Raw genomic sequence first — 20,835 nt, forward strand, 5'->3', positions numbered from 1 at the left:
TAAGAATAATAGTACAAAAGTAAACCTCTAGTTTAACAACCTGTGGGCCCTCCAAAAGCTGAATAGAATCGTCTGTTGTGAACTAAAATAAATGTACCAAAGATAATCTTTAGTTTCATGACCCATTGGCTCCACAAAAGCTGAATAAAATAGTCTAGCATTAGCTAAATTAAGTCCCAAAGTGAAGCTTTAGTATGATGACCCATGGGCCCACAAAAATTGAATAGACTCATTTGGCATCAACTAGAATAAAGTCCCAGAGTGAATCAATAGTCTGATGACCTTTGAGCACAACAAAATCAGAAGAAAATGAATTTAATCATCTATATAAATTTACCAAAATTCATATAATCTAAATAGATCTGTTCAGATCTATCAGTCAATAAACAAAGCATTACAGAGGAGTGGATGATGGATTAATGGATGGAAATAAATAATCACACATGGACAGTCTTTCAATTTACACAAGAGTTTTCAGGATACAAAGAATGATACAGTACATTTTGCCATATAGCATATCTTTGTAAAGGATGAGAAAAACAACAAACTTTCAGATTTACTCTCACATTAGAACAACAATATATATTTTTTCAAGTCTGATAAGCACTGCATAAAACAGATTTCCAAAATTGTCAGAGACCTTTACAGCCTTGGTAAAAAAAAAAACTGCATTTATGAATATTGTGCAATTATGAATAACTACTTACTGCTTTTCATTCACTGTGTTTTAGGAAAATAAACAGAAAATTGCTAGGCAGAATACAATGAATTTTATATACATACATATATATATATATATATATATATATATATATATATATATATATATATATATATATATATATATACATATATATATATATATATATATATATATATATATATATATATATATATATATACTTAACCACCATCTCTCACATTAGCAAGGTAGCACAAGGAAACAGACTAGGAATGGCCCAACCCACCCACATACACATGTGTATACATAAATGCCCAAACATGCATATATACATACATATACATTTCAATGTATACATACAGACATATACATATATACACATGTACATATCCATACTTGCTGCCTTCATCAATTCCCGTCACCACTCCGCCACACACGAAATAGCATCCCTCCTCAATCACAGTTTTGCCCGTGTCAGCGAGGTAGTGCCAGGAAACAGACAAAGTATGTCCCATCCACTCATATACACACATATATATACATAAAGGCCACATATGCATATATACACATGTACATAGTCATGCTTACCTTCATCCATTCCTGTTGCTCCCCTGCACCACAGGAAACAGCATCACTATCCCCCCCACTTCAGATAGGTAGTGCAAGGAAAACAGACAAAAAGGCCACATTCGTTAACATTGTCATGTGTAATGCACAGACATTTCCATGGTTTACTCCAGACGCTTCACAAGCCCTGGTTCAGTCCAATGAAAGGACATCGACCCCAGTATACCACATCATTCCAATTCACTCTATTCCTTGTGTGCCTTTCACCCTCCTGTATGTTCAGGCCCTAATTGATCAAAATCTTTTTCACTCCATCCTTCTACCTCCAATTTGGTCTCCCAATTCTTGTTCTCTCCACCTCTGACACAATATATCCTCTGTGTATATATATACAGGGGATTGGGGAGAAAGAATACTTCCCACGTATTCCGTGCGTGTCGTAGAAGGCGACTAAAAGGGGAGGGAGCGGGGGGCTGGAAATTCTCCCCTCGTTTTTTTTTTTTTTTTAATTTTCCAAAAGAAGGAACAGAGAAGGGGGCCAGGTGAGGATATTCCCTCAGAGGCCCAGTCCTCTGTTCTTAACGCAACCTTGCAAATGCGGGAAATGGCGAATAGTTTGAAAGAAAGAAAGATATATAAATAAATATGTGTGTGTGTGTGAGTGGATACATCTTTCTTCATCTGTTTCCTTGTGCTACCTCCCTAACATGGGAAACAGCAATCAAATATAATAAATGAAATATATATATATATATATATATATATATATATATATATATATATATATATATATATATATATATATATATATATTTCATTTTTTCATACTTGATTGCACCAGGTTATACAAAATGATGAAAATACTAATAAATTCTCCATTTCTCAAAAGAGAAACAGTCCTCCTGTTCCCAAGTAACAAAATGACACTCCTTTTTTGTGAGGAGGAGATATGGATTACCAAACATAGGAATGTTCTGGGGACATAGTGGAAGTTACAATGAGACAAGATGATGGTGAGCAAATGGATGAGATGGAGTCAAGACTCAGAAATTTAAAATATAAAATACTAAATGCATGAAGGGTACCATTTAAACACCTGCAGGGAGCAACAGCAGGAAATACCTGGAATTACTCTGTATTGTACCCCCAACAAAAAGCTCCTGCCAAGCTATTCCTTTTCTTGCTTGTTTAAATATATATATATATATATATATATATATATATATATATATATATATATATATATATATACACATATATATTTTTTTTTTGCTTTGTCGCTGTCTCCCGCATTTGCGAGGTAGCACAAGGAAACAGACGAAAGAAATGGCCCAACCCACCCCCATACACACGTATATACATACGTCCACACACGCAAATATACATACCTACACAGCTTTCCATGGTTTACCCCAGACGCTTCACATGCCCTGATTCAATCCACTGACAGCACGTCAACCCCGGTATACCACATTGATCCAATTCACTCTATTCCTTGCCCTCCTTTCACCCTCCTGCATGTTCAGGCCCCGATCACACAAAATCTTTTTCACTCCATCTTTCCACCTCCAATTTGGTCTCCCACTTCTCCTCGTTCCCTCCACCTCCGACACATATATCCTCTTGGTCAATCTTTCCTCACTCATTCCCTCCATGTGCCCAAACCATTTCAAAACACCCTCTTCTGCTCTCTCAACCACGCTCTTTTTATTTCCACACATCTCTCTTACCCTTACGTTACTTACTCGATCAAACTACCTCACACCACACATTGTCCTCAAACATCTCATTTCCAGCACATCCATCCTCCTGCGCACAACTCTATCCATAGCCCACGCCTCGCAACCATACAACATTGTTGGAACCACTATTCCTTCAAACATACCCATTTTTGCTTTCCGAGATAATGTTCTCGACTTCCACACATTCTTCAAGGATCCCACAATTTTCGCCCCTTCCCCACCCTATGATCCACTTCCGAAGCGCTTCCATAGTTCCATCCGCTGCCAGATCCACTCCCAGATATCTAAAACACTTTACTTCCTCCAGTTTTTCTCCATTCAAACTTACCTCCCAATTGACTTGACCCTCAACCCTACTGTACCTAATAACCTTGCTCTTATTCACATTTACTCTTAACTTTCTTCTTTCACACACTTTACCAAACTCAGTCACCAGCTTCTGCAGTTTCTCACATGAATCAGCCACCAGCGCTGTATCATCAGCGAACAACAACTGACTCACTTCCCAAGCTCTCTCATCCCCAACAGACTTCATGCTTGCCCCTCTTTCCAAAACTCTTGCATTCACCTCCCTAACAATCCCATCCATAAACAACTTAAACAACCATGGAGACATCACACACCCCTGCCGCAAACCTACATTCACTGAGAACCAATCACTTTCCTCTCTTCCTTACATCCTTGATAAAACTTTTCACTGCTTCTAACAACTTGCCTCCCACACCATATATTCTTAATACCTTCCACAGAGCATCTCTATCAACTCTATCATATGCCTTCTCCAGATCCATAAATGCTACATACAAATCCATTTGCTTTTCTAAGTATTTCTCACATACATTCTTCAAAGCAAACACCTGATCCACACATCCTCTACCACTTCTGAAACCACACTGCTCTTCCCCAATCTGATGCTCTGTACATGCCTTCACCCTCTCAATCAATACCCTCCCATATAATTTACCATGAATACTCTATTATACTTAAACACAGTTTCCTGTGTCAATGAGGTAGCACAAGGAAACAGATGAAGAATTGCCCAACCATATAAGTATACATAAATGCCCATACACACGCATATACATTTCAATGTATACATATACATATACACACACATACACATACATACATACATATATATATATATATATATATATATATATATATATACACATGTACATATTCATACTTGCTGCCTTCGTCCATTGCCATTGCCACCCAACCACACAGGAAATAGCATCCTCTTCCCTCCAGCGAGTTAGTGCCAAGAAACAGATATATATATATATATATATATATATATATATATATATATATATATATATATATATATATATATCTAGACTGCATATCAATTAGTTATACAATTCCTAGCTAACTTTGACATGATGAACAAGGAAGAAAACTGGAGGGAAGAGAAAATCCCTTCAGTAATGTGTCACAGGACATTGGTTGTCAGAGGTTAGATGTAGGAAACAAGACACTGGTCATCAGGAGTTTTCTGCATCAAACTGCATATATATAACTAAAAGAACCTCTTTAAAAAGAATCATACTCTGACCCACGTTATAGCTTTAAAGAAGCACGTACTTCACTCTGTGATATTTCTGTTTTCATTCAGTTCCAGTGGGTAAACCATCCAGTACAATCAAATTGTACATATCACTTTCCAAATTTAGCAAATAAAAGAAGAGTAAATACAATAAGAATTGTAGAAATGAAAATATAAATAACTTTTCACACAGTAAATGAACCTAACTACCTAATAACATATAGTCCATACATTTGAGAACACTCATATTACAGAAATCTAAAAAATCTAACAAACTGATTGCACCTTCCTTCATGATGACGAAGTTTACTTGTAACAGATCCATAGCTTACATGACAGGGAAATTCATCCACTTGGCATCATTTATCCAGCAGTATTGTATAAACATTGTTTCAAATACTGAGATCTTCACCACTAGTCTGTTCCAAAATACTTCTGCCCAAAGTGATTAGGAGCAACTGGGTGAACTTCAGATGTGAGAATGTGCATCTGAAATGTAAGAAGAAACCATAATGAAGATATTGCAACATCAAAATATTCAATATTCAACACAGGATCATATTCTTAAAGCCCTTAACAGCCTTATTGTAAAAGGACTGTTACTTTGGGTTCCATACCAATAAAACCTACAGGCTACATAAGAAAGAAGAGATATTCTCTATTTATCCAAATATACTAAACACAAGCAACTAAATCTCCTACTGCTGCAAACCAGTCTCCAGCAGTGAAAGAAATGGAGAAAAGTTATTATCATTGGGTAATACTTTAACAAAACAGATGTAGGCAGAAGCTTTCTAAGTATCAATTTAAAAGGCTGTACATAATTAGTTCACCCCATAGAATTGGGAATGAAATTAATGATAACAAACATGTCTTTTTTTCATTCAAGTTGCAAGGTAACACTAAAAACAGATGAAGAATGGCCTTATTTGCTCACAGCTTCTCTTTCATATATATTCCATCAAACCAGAGACACAAGTTCACATCCAAGCCCTACAGAGCTTTCCATAGTTTTCCCCTGACCACTTAACAACCCTGGTTCAGCCCAATAACTTCATGTCATCCCTCGTATACCACACTGCTCCACTTTTCTGTATCCCATGCATGCCACACAACATCCTGCATGTTCATGCCGTGATAAAGCATCTTTCACTCCATCCTTCAGCACACTCTTTTGAGGTCTCTCATATCCAACACATCTTTTTCTAAGGCCCATGCCTTGCATCCGTACAATACCATTGGGACTACTTCTAATAGATCTTTGCCCTTAAAGGCAATGACCTCTCTTTCTAAACAATCCCTAATATATCCAGGATCTTAGTCACCTCATCTACCCTACAGCTTACTTCAGTTTCCAATCACTGCCATCCCCCCTTCCTTATCTAAAACACCTCAACAAACCTGTCTCTCTCTCCCCTACTAAACTTGACTATACTTTTATTCACAATAACTCTCAACCCCCCCACACACACAAACACACACACTTTCCAGAACTAAAGCTTCTGATATTCTTCAGTAAAGTAAAATCAAAATGAAAGACAATAAAGACTGAAAGCAGTGTGAAAGTCAATATGTCATGAGGAAATCATAGCAATGGATATAAAGAAATATGGCTGATGAGAGATTAGTGAAAAATATATATATTTTTTATCATACTTTGTCATTGTCTCCCGTGTTAGTGAGGTAGCGCAAGGAAACAAATGAAAGAATGGCCCAACCCACCCACATACACATGTATATACATACACGGCCACACGCGCACATATATATACCTATACACTTCAACGTATACATATATATATAAACACAGACATATACATATATACACATGTACATAATTCATACTTGCTGCCTTTATTCATTCCCGTCGCCACCCTCCCACACACGAAATGACAACCCCTGTATGCGCGCGACGTAGTGGTAGGAAAAGACAACAAAGAACCCATTTATTCACACTCAGTTTCTAGCTGTCATGCATAATGCACTGAAACCACAGCTCCAAAAAATATCTATATGTATCTAGTGAAAAATATCTATATAAGATAGCACTGAAAGAGGTCTGAGAAGAAGCAAATTGTTTACACCTGCAGTCACTGAAATGCCATGGGAATATTTGTCAATCAAATTTCCCAAAAGTATTTTAGGTGTGAGGGTGGAAATGTGATTGAAGCTAGCTCTTGTGCTTAACAAATCAATTTTGGGTGACAAGCAATTAATCCTTTAGCAATGAGGTGATGCAAAAGCCTTGTATGTACCTGATCCATCCCATGTTCATGGTCAAGAAGTCCAAATTAGCAGTGTAAACTTCTGAAACCATACATATACCAAACATTCGACTACCAAGAAGATACTATGGTTTTCCTAGTGTAAAGTAAATCCCAGTTCTAATGGACTTCAATGTATCAGATGTCTGCTTCTATTGGACCCTTTAGATCCCACTAGACAAGGTTCTGCATGTTACAAACATTTCCATAAAAATCTAACACACTGCAAATTCTGTTAAGAAAAGGATACACTGAACTGAGTCTAGTTCCCAACCTTGACCCGAGATGCAAGGCACCAGATGCGCATAAGACAGCACTAACATTCAAAGTTTTCTCTGAACATAGACACATAGTTTTACACAATTTTTTCTACTTTAAATACGTAATATGCTCTTTTGTGCATTTATACTGACAAGGATAACTGAAGTAAAAACTCAAGACGGAACAAGATCTAGCTTGGTCAATGCCCGCCAATCTGATATAAAGGCCAGTTTGGTCAACATACAAAAAACAGGGCTCATGTTCTCAAGCAACTGCAGTGTTTTTATGGTACACAGGCCTATCGTTTTGTATCAAATCATAAGAACGCTATCAGTGTTGCAAGTCCCGATGGACCCAACAAATATCTTAACAATGCTGAAAAGCCGAAAACAGTTAAGCATCATGAGCATGAGGAGAGTTACTTGCACCTCATAAAAGCCCCATTTCTTTCCAGGTGATTCTGGTGACTCCAGGCAACCTCAGTCTTTGCAAGTACCTGAACACCTACATCTTCGAAGGAATATGGTAAATTTTCATTACACTTGTCAATATTTTATTTATTAATGTTCCTTGAATAAATTTGAAATGTAACAGAATTTGGCTTCTGGCCAATTAGTCTGTTAAAATAGGGGTACACTATTACAAAAGTCTATTCTGAGTTTACATTCTGATTCCAGAAAAAAAATTCTGATTTATGCCATGTATTCAATTATCTAAAAAACAACACAATTATCTGACGTGCTGTCAGTGGATTGAATCAAGGCATGTGAAGCGTCTGGGGTAAACCATGGAAAGCTGTGTAGGTATGTGTATTTGCGTGGGTGGACGTGTGTATATGCATGTGTGTGGGGGGGGTTGGGCCATTTCTTTCGTCTGTTTCCTTGCGCTACCTCGCAAACGCGGGAGACAGCGACAAAGTATAAAAAAAAAAAAAAAAAAAAAAAAAAAAAAAAAATTTCAGTTTCAAGGAAACAGCATTATCTTACTAGCTGAAGCCTTTCCCTGAAGGCTAAAAACATTAGTCAAAAGCTTGGTAAACAACTGCATGGTGTGAACCTTAAACTCTGGCTGAAACTAACGATTAGACAACGGCCTTCATGAGAAGTGAGTAACCATACTACGAAATACACTTCTTAACCTAGAAAAAGTGAAACAAAAATTATAAGAGGATGTCAAATGTTAGCCATGAAGTAAATGCAAATAGTGAAGTGAGTAGAAACGCTGTGCCCTGACATGAGTGGTAGTTTTAAGAAAGGAGTAGGTCCTTGTTTTCACCTAGTTTCTTGAAAATAATATTTTTTAGGGAAATCAACATGTCTTTAATTTCTTGAAAAAGTAATTGCTTTAGTATAAGCCCATTATTTCCACCTTAAACTACACTGGCCTTTAATGTATGCACATTTAATGACATTTCTTACAATTTCTTCCTGCAAACAAGAAAATTATTTACCTATCTATATCTCTACTGCCTGTTCCCTTCGGGAACTCCCATCAAGGGGTGGTCATGGTTAAAAGTCTCCACTTATCCCTGTTCTGATATGCCTCCCTCACATGCACCATTCCACACATTATTCCCATGTTTCTCTCCCTCCAGTATTCCTCCATCCTATTTGCCCATGTCACAGGTGGTCTTCCACTCAAATCAACCCTTCTAATTGTGCTATCATACACTTTCCTTGTAAACTCCTAGTCTTGCATTCTTTCCACATGCCCAAACCACCTCAAAGTATCATGTTTCAATCAATAATCTTCCAACAAAAAATATGAACATGAACAAAAAGCATATTCTACTTCTTACTTTTGGGAAAGCCCCAGTAATGGTGCGGGCTGCTGCAGGTGTAGAAAACAAGTTGAGAAGAATAATGTTCTCTTCATCTACAGCATGCTCTTGAAGGACATTGACTGCTTTGATGACAGTGTTGCCTGAACCTGTTAGATCACAAGGAATAATGTACTTCAAGGAATAACAGTGCAAGATAAATTTTCTCTAACAATTCCAAGTAGCTCACTTTCCGACATACAGCAGCAATACTCATGTGAAATCTCTATAAGCAATCACAACACAACTAAAAATCTTCTAGTCCAACTATCTTTTCTCCAAGATACTGCTAAACAATATAGACCCATAACTCTGACATGTAATAAAAGTATGTGAAAGTGTGATTAAGAAATATACTAAAACAATTATCTGAAAACTAAATTAATGAAAGCTAACACAGACATGTACTGAACCAGAAAAAGGCACATAGATATAGCTGTCAATACACTGCAAAAGCATATTTGGAACACTAATGCAATGGAAGAGAAATGATATTGAACACCTTGAACTTATAGAGGCATATGACAAGGTAAAATACAAAAGTCTGCTCAACAAAGATGCAAAGCAGAGCATAAAAGAAAAACCAGGAAAATATTGGAAAATCAGGAGGATAGGTAGGTGGTAATTAGTAAGCAACAACCGACCAGGGAACTATGTTAATTGTACTACCCGCCTGGGTATTGGGAGGGTTAGTGATGGTAGCGTAGTGAGCCAGCACTTCAGTGGTTGTAAAGTTGTATTCCTCTGACTCAGGTAGCTGTATTTTCTTTCTGCCTCACCCAAACATGGACTGCTGGTATTCTGTCTACAAACAAACAATCTCTCCTTGTCACAAATAACTGCTGAGTACACATAATTCATGCAACTCATTCTTCACAACAATAGATTTTCCTGCAGTAAGCACAATGTGCTAGCCCTGCCTTTTGATGAAAGGGTAAAAGCAATAGACAGAAATACTAGGGAGAAACTTTAGGTAGAAGTAACAGGGAAGAGCATTAGCTAGGAGCATTAAGTAGAATTAACAGGTAAGAGCATTAGCTAGAAGCATTAAGTAGATGTAACAGTTTGTAACATTAGGCAGGAACATCAGGCAGACATATTAGGTAGAAGTAGTTGGTAGGAACATTAGGTAGGAGCCTATGAAAACACAGTCCAAGAGTTTCCCTCTGCCAGTGGCCCGTTAAGGGTGAGGCAATAAAGGGTGCAGTTACCAGAGATGTAAAATGATAAATAGAATCAGAAAACTAAAAATAGGAATAATAGGAATAAAACAGGAATAAAACTAAAATAGGAAAAATAAAAAAAGGAACTATGACAATTGGAGGATGTCTCATCATGAGAACTGCAAGGAGCAGTGATAGCCTCTAAACTCTTTATGGTATCTGAAAGACATGAAAGACAAAGCCATAAAAGAGAGAACACTATAATGCTATGCAGATGACACCAGAATAAAAAAGTAGGCATAGAGGATAAAGTAGAAAAAAATGTAAAAAGGCTTGAGCATAATACATAATGGATGGAAAAGAGGCTAAAGAAATTCAGTGAGGAAAAATATGAACAATGTAATCATGGAAAGATCTGCAAAACAGTGGCTACACCCTATAATGGGTAAACACAAAAAGAAAGTGACAACACAGACAAAGTTAAAGACCTTAGTGATCACATATATGTCAGAATATGGTCACACAGAAAAAAGTGTAAAAGTTAGTCAAATAATCAGTGGAATGATAATGAAGCTCTTGCCACAAAAAAATAAATTTTTTTTATATTTTCAACATATACATTCATCTATTAACTCTATTCCCAATTTTCATGAGGTGGCTCAGGTATACAAAGCTCTGAAATCACGTATGATCATCCTCAGTGTATATATGAGGAAATACTGAATTATGCTGTGCTGTGTGATCAACAGTAGGCAAACTAATATTAGTATATTATACATATTTTGGAAACTTCTTAAGTAATTCATAGAAAATGCTGAAGAACTTGAAATACAAAGCCTGGAAAAAAGTGTAACAATGTATTACTTAAGATTTAGTCACAAAAATTCATGCATGGAAGCAAATAGAGGAAATTTGCACTACTGACCTTCCAAAAGAATTTTTCTATTCGAACTAAAGCCTTTTGGCACTCACCTACCCAACTCTCAGTTGCCCTCTCTTTCAGCTCCTGCACGTTCCTCATGGCCTCCTGCCACTTTCTCTCGCACATATCCCACTCACTCTCTTTTGTAATGCCCATACACCTCTCTTTTTTCTTTCACAAGCAACTTATATGTGTTATCCCACCACTCAAGTATACAGATATGGAAATATCTAACAAGCTATTCATATTCTACATAAGGCCGAAAATTCAATATATTTCTCAGATTTGGTCACCATACCAAAAGGGGTACAACAACTCACTGAGACGGTCCAGAGGAGGAAAACAAAGTGGGTATCACAATCAAGCAAACTGAATTACACTGAAAGGCTGGTGACTTTAAGTATACCCATCTTAGAAAAGAGAAGAGTGAGGGGTGATTGACTACAACCTCTTTAAGAATGAACAGTTTTTAGAGAGACGGAGAGACTGAGTAACCAGTGGACATGAAACCAAGTAAGGAACTCATAAATAAATATGTAAGGAAATACTTTTACATTATAAGAGAGGTGCATGAATAGAAAAAATAAACAAGGATATGTTTAATGCAGACAGCATAATAAATCTAAGATGTTGTATGATAGATAATGTTCAAGAGATGGGCCCCATGAGTGTAAAATAAGCTCACTTAATTTCACATCTCTCTTTTTACCCAGATAATTTTCTCTTTGCTGAAAGCCTCTATGAATTATTAACCTTGCCCTAACTAGGCAATGAGCAGACATCCAACCAAATGCCCCTTTCAACACATTCACTTTGAAGAACCTCTCAACTGCATGCCTATCAATTAGTACATAATCAAATAAAACTCACTTATTAAATTTCCTACTCCACATATACTTATGCACGTCCCTTTTTTAAAACTAGGTATACCTGATCACCAGTCCTTTTCCAGCACACAACTCCACAAGTTATTCACTGATTCCATTCACATCACTGAATACCCAAATACCCCCCAACTATATCCTCAACTGCCACTTTACTCCATCACTTTCGAATGATCCATCATGGATACCCAATCTCTCACATAAAAACTGCTGACACACTCACTCTACTGCTTCTAAACCATTTACCTCACCTCATCATCCTTCTCATGACCAGTTGCATAAGCACTAATAATCACCTACTTCTCATAATCCACTTTTATTTTTATGCAAATCAGTCTAAAGCTCACTTCCTTACACTCTTTCTCACATTACCACAACTTCGCCTTTGGCAGAAGTGCTACCCCTTCCTTAACTCTCACCATCACACTAAACTCTGACTTTACCCCAACGACATTCACAAACCATTCTTCCACCTTAGCCATAAAATTTGTTTCACTGAGAGATAGAGCACCCACTATTTCTCTCTACTCCTCATCTTCATCACATCTGAACACATTCTGGCACCCCAGCAAGAGCCTTCGAGGAGGATGACCACTCCTTGCTTGGTTCCTTCTTGTTTCACATAAAAACACTTGTATAAACAGCAAAATCATCAATAAACACCAGAGACAATGATTCCATCTCAAAATTTCACCGATCCAAATATTCATTGTCATGCCACACTTTAAGGACAATAGAATGTTTGTTTAAATCTGGTTTACTGTAATGTATATGGTGTTTTCAAGGAAAAATCAGAATTTGATTATTTCTCAGGTAAAGTAAATCTCTGATAATGCACCACTTATCAAAAAAAAATTTCTAAGCTTCATGCATGATCAATGAAAATGGCATGCTTTTTCAAATGACACTATCGCTTCACCTTGGTAATATTTCCCTATATTCAAGACTGGGAATGAATAAAGGCAGACAGTGTGAGTTGTGTGCATGTGTATATATGTAGGTGTCTGTGTGTGTATATATATGTGTACATTGAGATGTATGGGTATGTATATTTGCATGTGTGGACGTGTGTGTATATACATGTGTATGGGGATGTGTTGGGCCATTTCTTTTGTCTGTTTCCTTGCGCTACCTCGCAAACGCGGGAGACAGCGAAAAAGCAAAATAAAATATAAATATCAAGACTGATTACTGTTACTTGAGTACAGTCTCCACAAAAATGTCGGATGATTACCATTTACAACAAGGCTTTCATGCATCAGGTTCTATTTGTGTAACAAATCCTATTACTCACTTATGTTGGTGATATCATGTCTGGCAGCATGGCACAGTCTTAAAAAGTCAGAAGACATGATTTTCTGTCTCAGCTTCTTCATGGTATTGAGAGTTGATGGATGTAACTTCTAAATTAAAGCTTGCTGTCCTTATGTTTAGAGATATCTTTCCATTTCTGTTCCCCAATGATATTTACAGATAAGCCCAGACTTATTATGGTTTGACTTACAATTTTTCGACTTTAAAATGGTAAAATCCTCAACACTTTATCTTAAAATAGGCTTTGTGTCAGATGATTTTGTCAAACTGTAGGCTAATGTAAATGTTCTGAGAACATTTAAGGAAGGCTATGATGTTTGGCAGGTTAGATACACAGTATTAAATGTAATTCTATTTACGTTATTTTCAAATTACGATGGGTTTCTTGGAACATAACCCCACTGTAAGTCAAGGAGCATCTATATCCTCTACCAGTAACTAACCATGGGTCCTAGGTGTCTCAGGTAGAAAAGGGGCCTATATTCATCCTTGCTTGGAATTAAAAAAAATATGCATCTACAATTGAGATTTCAACACACTCTTTTTTTCCTTTCCCAAAGACTAGTGAGGCACATGATAACCTGATAAAGAATGTGGTGAAAAATTCATACCTACCAGGCTATCAGTCATCTTACTGGTCTGCTTAGGTCAAGATTTTCAGGGAGGGATGACTTAAAAACTCAGCTTTGCCAGTACATCTTGAAATCTCAATTGCTGACACATTTTTTGCTTCTAAGCAGGAATATGGCCCTTTCTATTTGGGACAACTTCTCTGGACCCATGGTTTGTTACGCTTAGAAATAGCAAAAGTATCACTAAACACAAGAACAGCAAGCAAGAGTTCCCCACTTTATGCAAGTTTGCTTACAAGATTTATTCAGAAAAGAAAATCGCACACATGGCAGCCTTATTTTAAATGGTTATCATTTTTTTCAAGACATTGTACTTAAACAGGAGGCTTTGCTTCAGAACATCAAAATGACTTACTCATGATAGGATACATAAGGAGGACCTTTCGCTGGCTTATATCATCAGGAAACTTTGCATATACAACCCTTGCTTCGTGGGTCTCTAGGTCTGACTCCACTAAAATCTTTCCCAGCCTGATAGATCGGCAACAGGATCGCAAACCCTGTAAATAAATGATAATAATGCATTTACAGAGCTCAATAAACCAAGAGAATTTTAATATTATTTACCAAAATCTGTTTATTTCAAGGAAATAATGTCCACTCACAAATATCATAATAAAGACAAAATAATTTCTCAACATGTTCCATAAAATATCTCATGCTAAACCTCCAGTGTTCTGGCTTTCATTGCACTTTCTCTCCTACCTGAATTTACTATTTTGCAGTTGCAAATTGCATCTACTACTGCTTTCCTTTCCATTTCCCTCAACATAAATTCATCACAAAATTCTCTTCTATCTACTGCTTATTATCTATTTAACTGTCATTATCAACTCCCTTCACAAAACCATGAGATGGATAAGGTATTGAAAAACTCTAAAATCATTCACACTTCTCGTCAATACATACCGAGTGTGTTACGTGTGAAATATAATATTTCATTTTCATGACTGCTTCTTAATTTTTCATTTTGCAGACTAAGGTAATGTTTTAAGTGAGACCATTATCTCCATTCACACTAACTCTACACACAAAAAGATTCTATTGCATCTGATTCCCAAGCAACCCTTTGATCTATCCCTAATCAGTTCTCTCACAGCATATAACCATCTGCTCTGCAGTCTTGCATTCTTTTACTAGTATTTGACTATACTAATATATGAGTTCTTCACCAACCTATCATTGGCAATACATTCTACATAACCATCCCATCCTAAAATACTTTCATGCAAGCAGTCTTCTAATAATTTCTTCTCACCATATATCCTTACATCTACATCCTTTACTCTGTCTACCCTCCTCCTTCCATGTATACTTACTATTCAAGACACCCTTCATTCCTCTCTTACCAATCCTGACCTCTAAAAGCTTAGGATTCACATCCACTCATCAAAGGCTGGGAAAGTTCTCCTTCGTGCAAGCTTCTTGTAGACTCTACGCTCAATATTTTTTTTCCCATTCACCTAACTTTAAGTGCATCTCCAATTCTTTCGTCTTTCAAGACAAAGTTACTGCATTTCGATGACCATTCTTACTGAACTTTACCCCCAAATGATAAAGTCATCCAACATTTCCAGGTCTTCACCATGCAGACCAATATTAGGCAGTGATGTGGTGTGATACCATCAAGGCCCATAGTTCCAGTCCTGGCCATGACAGATAATGATGTACTCTTGTGACTGGAAAATTGGTTGACCACTCATAAACAAAGAGGAGATTAACCCACTGGCCACAAATTATGACTAAAGTCACAATATGTAAAGATCCATGTCACTGTAAAATGTGACTATGATCCACAGCTTTCACAAAACAGTTTGTACATCCTCCATGCTTTGCTGACTGTCCTCAACCATAAAATGGTACCAGGATCCCATAAGGGGATGTCCTCAATTGGTGGCCTGCTGAAACTCCACACACAAAAAGTGACTCAGTCACCTGATGGCTGCCACTCAATGATTCATTTATCTTTTTTCTTTCACATTATTTTCAAAGTTATCTTATCAATGGAGATTAAGTCAAGATGCGCTGTGTAAATATCATAATGCATAAATAATGGTAATGTAAGATGTTCTGTCAATGAGCTATCCTCTTTGTCTCCTTTAACATCAGACAAAATTTATACATACATTACAAAAGTAAATTCAAACACTCATCATTTCCTCTATTAGAGATAGCCCCAGGCACGTATAAAGGAATGGCCTGATTCACTTACATCCACTCTCCAACTGTCATGTATAATGTGCTGACACAAGAGATCCTGATCTAAAAATTTTGCCCTACAGACTTTATAAAGCTAAGTTTTTTATTATTATACTTTATCACTGTTTCCCGCATCAGTGAGGTAGCACCAGGAAACAGACAAAGAATGGCTCGTCCACTCATATACACACATATATATATACAAACGCCCATAGACACACATATCAACATATACATACACATACACAGACATATACAGATTCATACTTGCTTGCCTTCATCCATTTCTTGCACTACCCCATCCCACAGGAAACAGCAACACTACCCCCTGTTCAGCTAAGTACTACCATATAAACCAAGTACCCCCTTCTCAGTGATGCAGGGGTTCCTGCAGCTCCATGGCTGCACTATACTCAGTGGCAGGGACAGGATGGACTCCTCTGGAGAGAGAAGCTCTATGACAAGACCATACTTTGTTTCATCAAATAATGAAAATAGATCCTTACCAAAGCAGGTACAGTCTAGTAACAATTACAAAGGTAATAAATAATAAATATTTTTTCCCATCTATCAAATTTTACTCTATTCCCATCTACATGGGGTGCAACAAAAGCACAACAAATTTCACCTCACTCACTCTATATCTTCAGCTCATGTCCAGCACTACAGTGTACAAGGTCTTTCCATCAGAAACTCTTCCTGATTATGTATTTTCCCTTGGAGTACTCCATTCAAAGTAACATTCTGTAACTTATGCCATGTGCAGATTTTTGTCTTTGCTCCTTTTCTGTATCATATCATTCCTTCATCAATGATTCTGGTTTTTACTGGATGTCTACTTATCCCTGCTGGATTCAGTCTATCATGCAGCAAACTGAGTTACACAATGAATGGGTCCTTGGAAAATGATGAGCATGGAACAGCTGGCCATAAAACAATCATACCATATGACCATTTATAAATAATTTTCATAGAATATTAAGGCTTCCATCTTCCTTATCTAAAATAAGAAATACAAATATAAACACTTTTACAGCTCCCAAAAACAGACATCGACAGAGAAAACTATAGGCCTTGATAACTTATCAAATTCATATATTATCAACAAACCACTTATAAACTATTCTCATTAAATATTACAGCTTCCATCTTCCTTATCTAGAATAAGAAACACAGTTGAACAACATGAACAGCTTGCAAAAAACAGACCTCGACAAAGGAAACTATAGGCCTTGATAACAATCATAAAATACTTAAATATAATGAGTTTCCATAACATAAGAATGCTTTGCTAGTATGCAGGCCAAATAACAAAAAAAGTCACCTGTTCCATGGCCTCTCCAGATCTGACTATAGAAACTCCACAGTTGCCTTTGACAAACTGCAATCCCTGATACTGGCAGGATGTTGGCGTTGTGATGGTGCAGTCTGAATAGGGGAGCTGATTCAAACCTTCTTCAACAACCAGACGAATCTTAGAAAAGAAGCAGATTATGCAATCAATGAAAAAATTAATATATTACAACTTTATCTAATTAAGGAAAACAAAATAAAATGATGTACACATACAAACATTCATTCCAACATAAAAAAAATAAATGGAAATGTTTAAAATAACATCAACTTTACATGCCATTTCATCACCACTGCAATATGAATGTTGCACAGTACATTACATACCATAAAGCAATTTCTTACAGCATAGTACTACACCAGTGAAAGTCACTTACTAGTCTGTCAGCATAAAATTTGAAATCACTTCTTGACGTATTCCTGTGGACAGAAGACAAACAGTTTACTCATATTATCAACTAACCAATACAGCCTAATGTATTACCCCAATGTACTATCTATTACAATTTCACAAACTTCTTCATATATATAGCATTTCAGTTATTTGCAGCCATCAAAGCCCTAATTTGTCAATAAGCAGCTAACAGATTAAGCATCAAATAATTAAGATGCTGAACAGTGAGAGATGATAAAAGGTAGCACCAAAATATGGTCAAACTTTTTCAAAGGGAAATACAAAGACATTTATATAGTGTAAGTGGGATGACTCACTTATCACGAATGATTGTCTGTAGTTCTTTGACCTGACCACTACAAGGAATCAACTTGAAGTACGGACCAAAGCACTCAACTGGTTGCAGTTGACTCTCAATGCACAAATCAGTTTTATCCACATCCTGCAATAAAAACATACTTCAGTACTTATACACAGTATAACTATCAGGTAATATGAAAATTATCCTCTACTATACACATAGCAGTAAAGTTTAAAGGTGCTCTAACTCATCAAGGTTCCTAAGATTAGTAAAAATGGCCATGAACTTCAGAAAATCTTTACGATGTTTAAAAACTTAAATCTCTTGCCTAACTTCCAGTTCTGATCTCTTACCACTCCGTTACTATTTCAAAGAGCCTATCATTTGCCATTAACACAATGCCTAAGGAATTTGAAGGTCTTCATCACCTCCAACTTTAACCTATGAGGTGTATCAGTTACCATTACTGACCATGATACATTTACAGCCTGCCTAAGGACAAGCCTGCTTACAAATGAAAGCTGGTCATGGTAGTTGGTTCAAAGTTCACCCAGTTGTTCATCCTTCCCATGGAGATGGTGAATAAATTGGGTACCTGGCTTAGGCCTGTGTGAAGAGATACCAAGAAAGATTGAAAAGAAAATGACAAAAAGATGAGAATATATGAAGCTAAGGGAGTGGATTTAGAATGGGAGGTATTTACGAAAACAGTGCTTACATGTGTGAGTGAAGTGTGTGGCATGCAGATGGGAGTTGGGCATGTAAAGAGGAGAGAAAGGAATACGGGCATTACTTGCAGGGAAGAAGTGCTAATGTTTGGATGATGTGCAAAAGAAAGTGGCAGGAGGTCAAGACAAAATTGCAAGGGATGAAAGAGAGGCTGAATAAAAGCTGAGAGTGAATATCAGCAAACTTCAAGGAGAACAAGAAAAGATCCTGGAAGGAGGTTAACAATATAAGGAAAACAAGAGGGCAAATGGGGAAACAGAACATGCACAGATGAGATGAAGAGATGACATGAGCATTTTGAAGGACTGCTGAATGTGTTTGATGATAAGAGTGTTTTACATGTGGAAGAGTCATGGCAAAGGGTTTCATGAAGAGAAGAGGTGGAGGTCTTGCATTAGATGAAGTGGATGGGATGGATTGGAATGCAGCTACATTTCTTTAGAAAGGGGGTAGCTGTACTCTTGACCTGTTAACTGGGTTTTTCAATGTATGTATGACTCATGGTGAGATGCCTAAGAATTGGCAGAATACCTGTTTAGTGCTAAAGTATAAATGCAGGGGGGGGGGGGGGGGGGGTGGAGGCTCAAATAACAGAAGCGTAAGTTTCTTAAGTGTATGTGGTAAGTTGCATGGGAGAATGGTGATTGAGAGGGTGGTGGAATGCAGAGAACATCAGACTGGGAAGGAACAAAGTGGCTTCAAGAAAGGAAGAGGATATGTGGATCAGGTGTTTGCTTTGATGAAATGTGTGTGCAAGTATACACACAAAAAGATTTACATGTATTTACAAATTTGGAGAAAGCATATATCAGGGTTTGTAAAGATGCTTTGTGGAGAATGTCACGAACATAGGACATGCAAAGAAATCTACTAGAAGCCAAAATTTTTACCAAGAGAGTAAGACATGTGCGAGTAGAAAGAGAATTCTTAATGGGGCGTTGAGGGATGTGAGTGCAAGGGTTTTGAAGAAAGGGGCAGATTTGCAGTCGAGAGAGAGAGAGAGAGGGGGGGGGTTCAGTTACTGTTTATTGATGGTAATGATGGCAGATTCAAGTGGGAAAATGCAGAAGTTGGTGTCTGAGTTTGGAAGAATGTGTGAAAGGGGAATGATGAGAGTAAATGTGAATAAAAGCAAGGTTTATCGATTTAGCAGTGATGAAAGACATGGTATTTGGAGTATGAGTTTGAATGGAGCAAGCATGGAGGAGATGAGGGTGAGTGTGGGGGTGGTGGTCCTGGGTACACTGAGAAATGTGTGGAGAGGTCACTGTCTGTGATAGTAAAATCAGGTATATACCAGTTCCCTCTTACTCTTGGTGCCATTCACAGAGTATACTATTAGACATTCTCAAGATAGTCAGTGTTTTCTTCAAGTATGGACACCAAGCTAATGATGCATATTCTACCATGAGTTAGAAGCACAGTGTAAAAATCATCTTAACTCTACACATAAACAGTAATCAACTGACGCCAAATAATGCTTATCCATTTGCACACACACTTTTCTCAAGTGACTTCATATATTCTCTTAACTTTGTTAGACGACTGGAGCATGTGCAGGTGCTGTGCATAATTTTTGTGAGACCAGTCTCAAGGGCATTTTTGACCCCTGATTACCTGTAGCAAGCAAAATCTATTACACATATTCAAAAATATCTTCAGCATATTTTTATCTGATGAAGGTTTCCTATTGCATGGGTAATAAGGCACCATTCTCATTTAAGATTTGATGCACAAGGCCATTTTCTTACATTTTTGAGGTTGCCTTGACCCTGGCTTATCTGTTGTGTGAATTCTTTTTAGGATTATATTTTGCTTGATTTAACTAAATTTTCATCAATCACTCCGATTTTGATCAAAAAATGGTTTATATCTCTCCTAACACTTCTGATGTGTTTCTCTAAGGAGACTCAAGAGAATATATTAAATCTTTCAGCGTTTTACCCCTTAGGTGATAATTAGTTTGGTTTTTGTCCTTTCCAATACAAATTACTTTTATTTTTGTTGATCATCAAACATTTATTTGATGGTTCCTGACTTCTGAATTCTCATTACCA

The 20,835-nt window shown here is 37.0% G+C and overlaps 1 protein-coding gene across 3 annotated transcripts in view; it reads right to left on the reverse strand.

The window, feature by feature from the left end:
* Positions 1–442: 442 nt before the first annotated feature.
* The window catches only part of kri (uracil phosphoribosyltransferase krishah), a 27,400-nt gene continuing 7,007 nt past the window's right edge, over positions 443–20,835 (reverse strand). For all 3 annotated transcript variants that reach the window (XM_071691646.1, XM_071691645.1, XM_071691644.1), the window contains exons 3-8: positions 18,066–18,190; positions 17,732–17,774; positions 17,326–17,475; positions 14,158–14,302; positions 8,867–8,997; positions 443–5,032 (exon numbers count right to left, since the gene is read on the reverse strand). In XM_071691646.1, the coding sequence (XP_071547747.1) occupies positions 4,958–5,032; positions 8,867–8,997; positions 14,158–14,302; positions 17,326–17,475; positions 17,732–17,774; positions 18,066–18,190 (669 nt within the window). In that variant the 3' untranslated portion in view covers positions 443–4,957. The remainder of the gene's footprint in view (positions 5,033–8,866; positions 8,998–14,157; positions 14,303–17,325; positions 17,476–17,731; positions 17,775–18,065; positions 18,191–20,835) is intronic.

The sequence above is a fragment of the Panulirus ornatus genome, chromosome 51 (genome assembly GCF_036320965.1).
Source record: "Panulirus ornatus isolate Po-2019 chromosome 51, ASM3632096v1, whole genome shotgun sequence".
Classification (NCBI taxonomy): domain Eukaryota; kingdom Metazoa; phylum Arthropoda; class Malacostraca; order Decapoda; family Palinuridae; genus Panulirus; species Panulirus ornatus.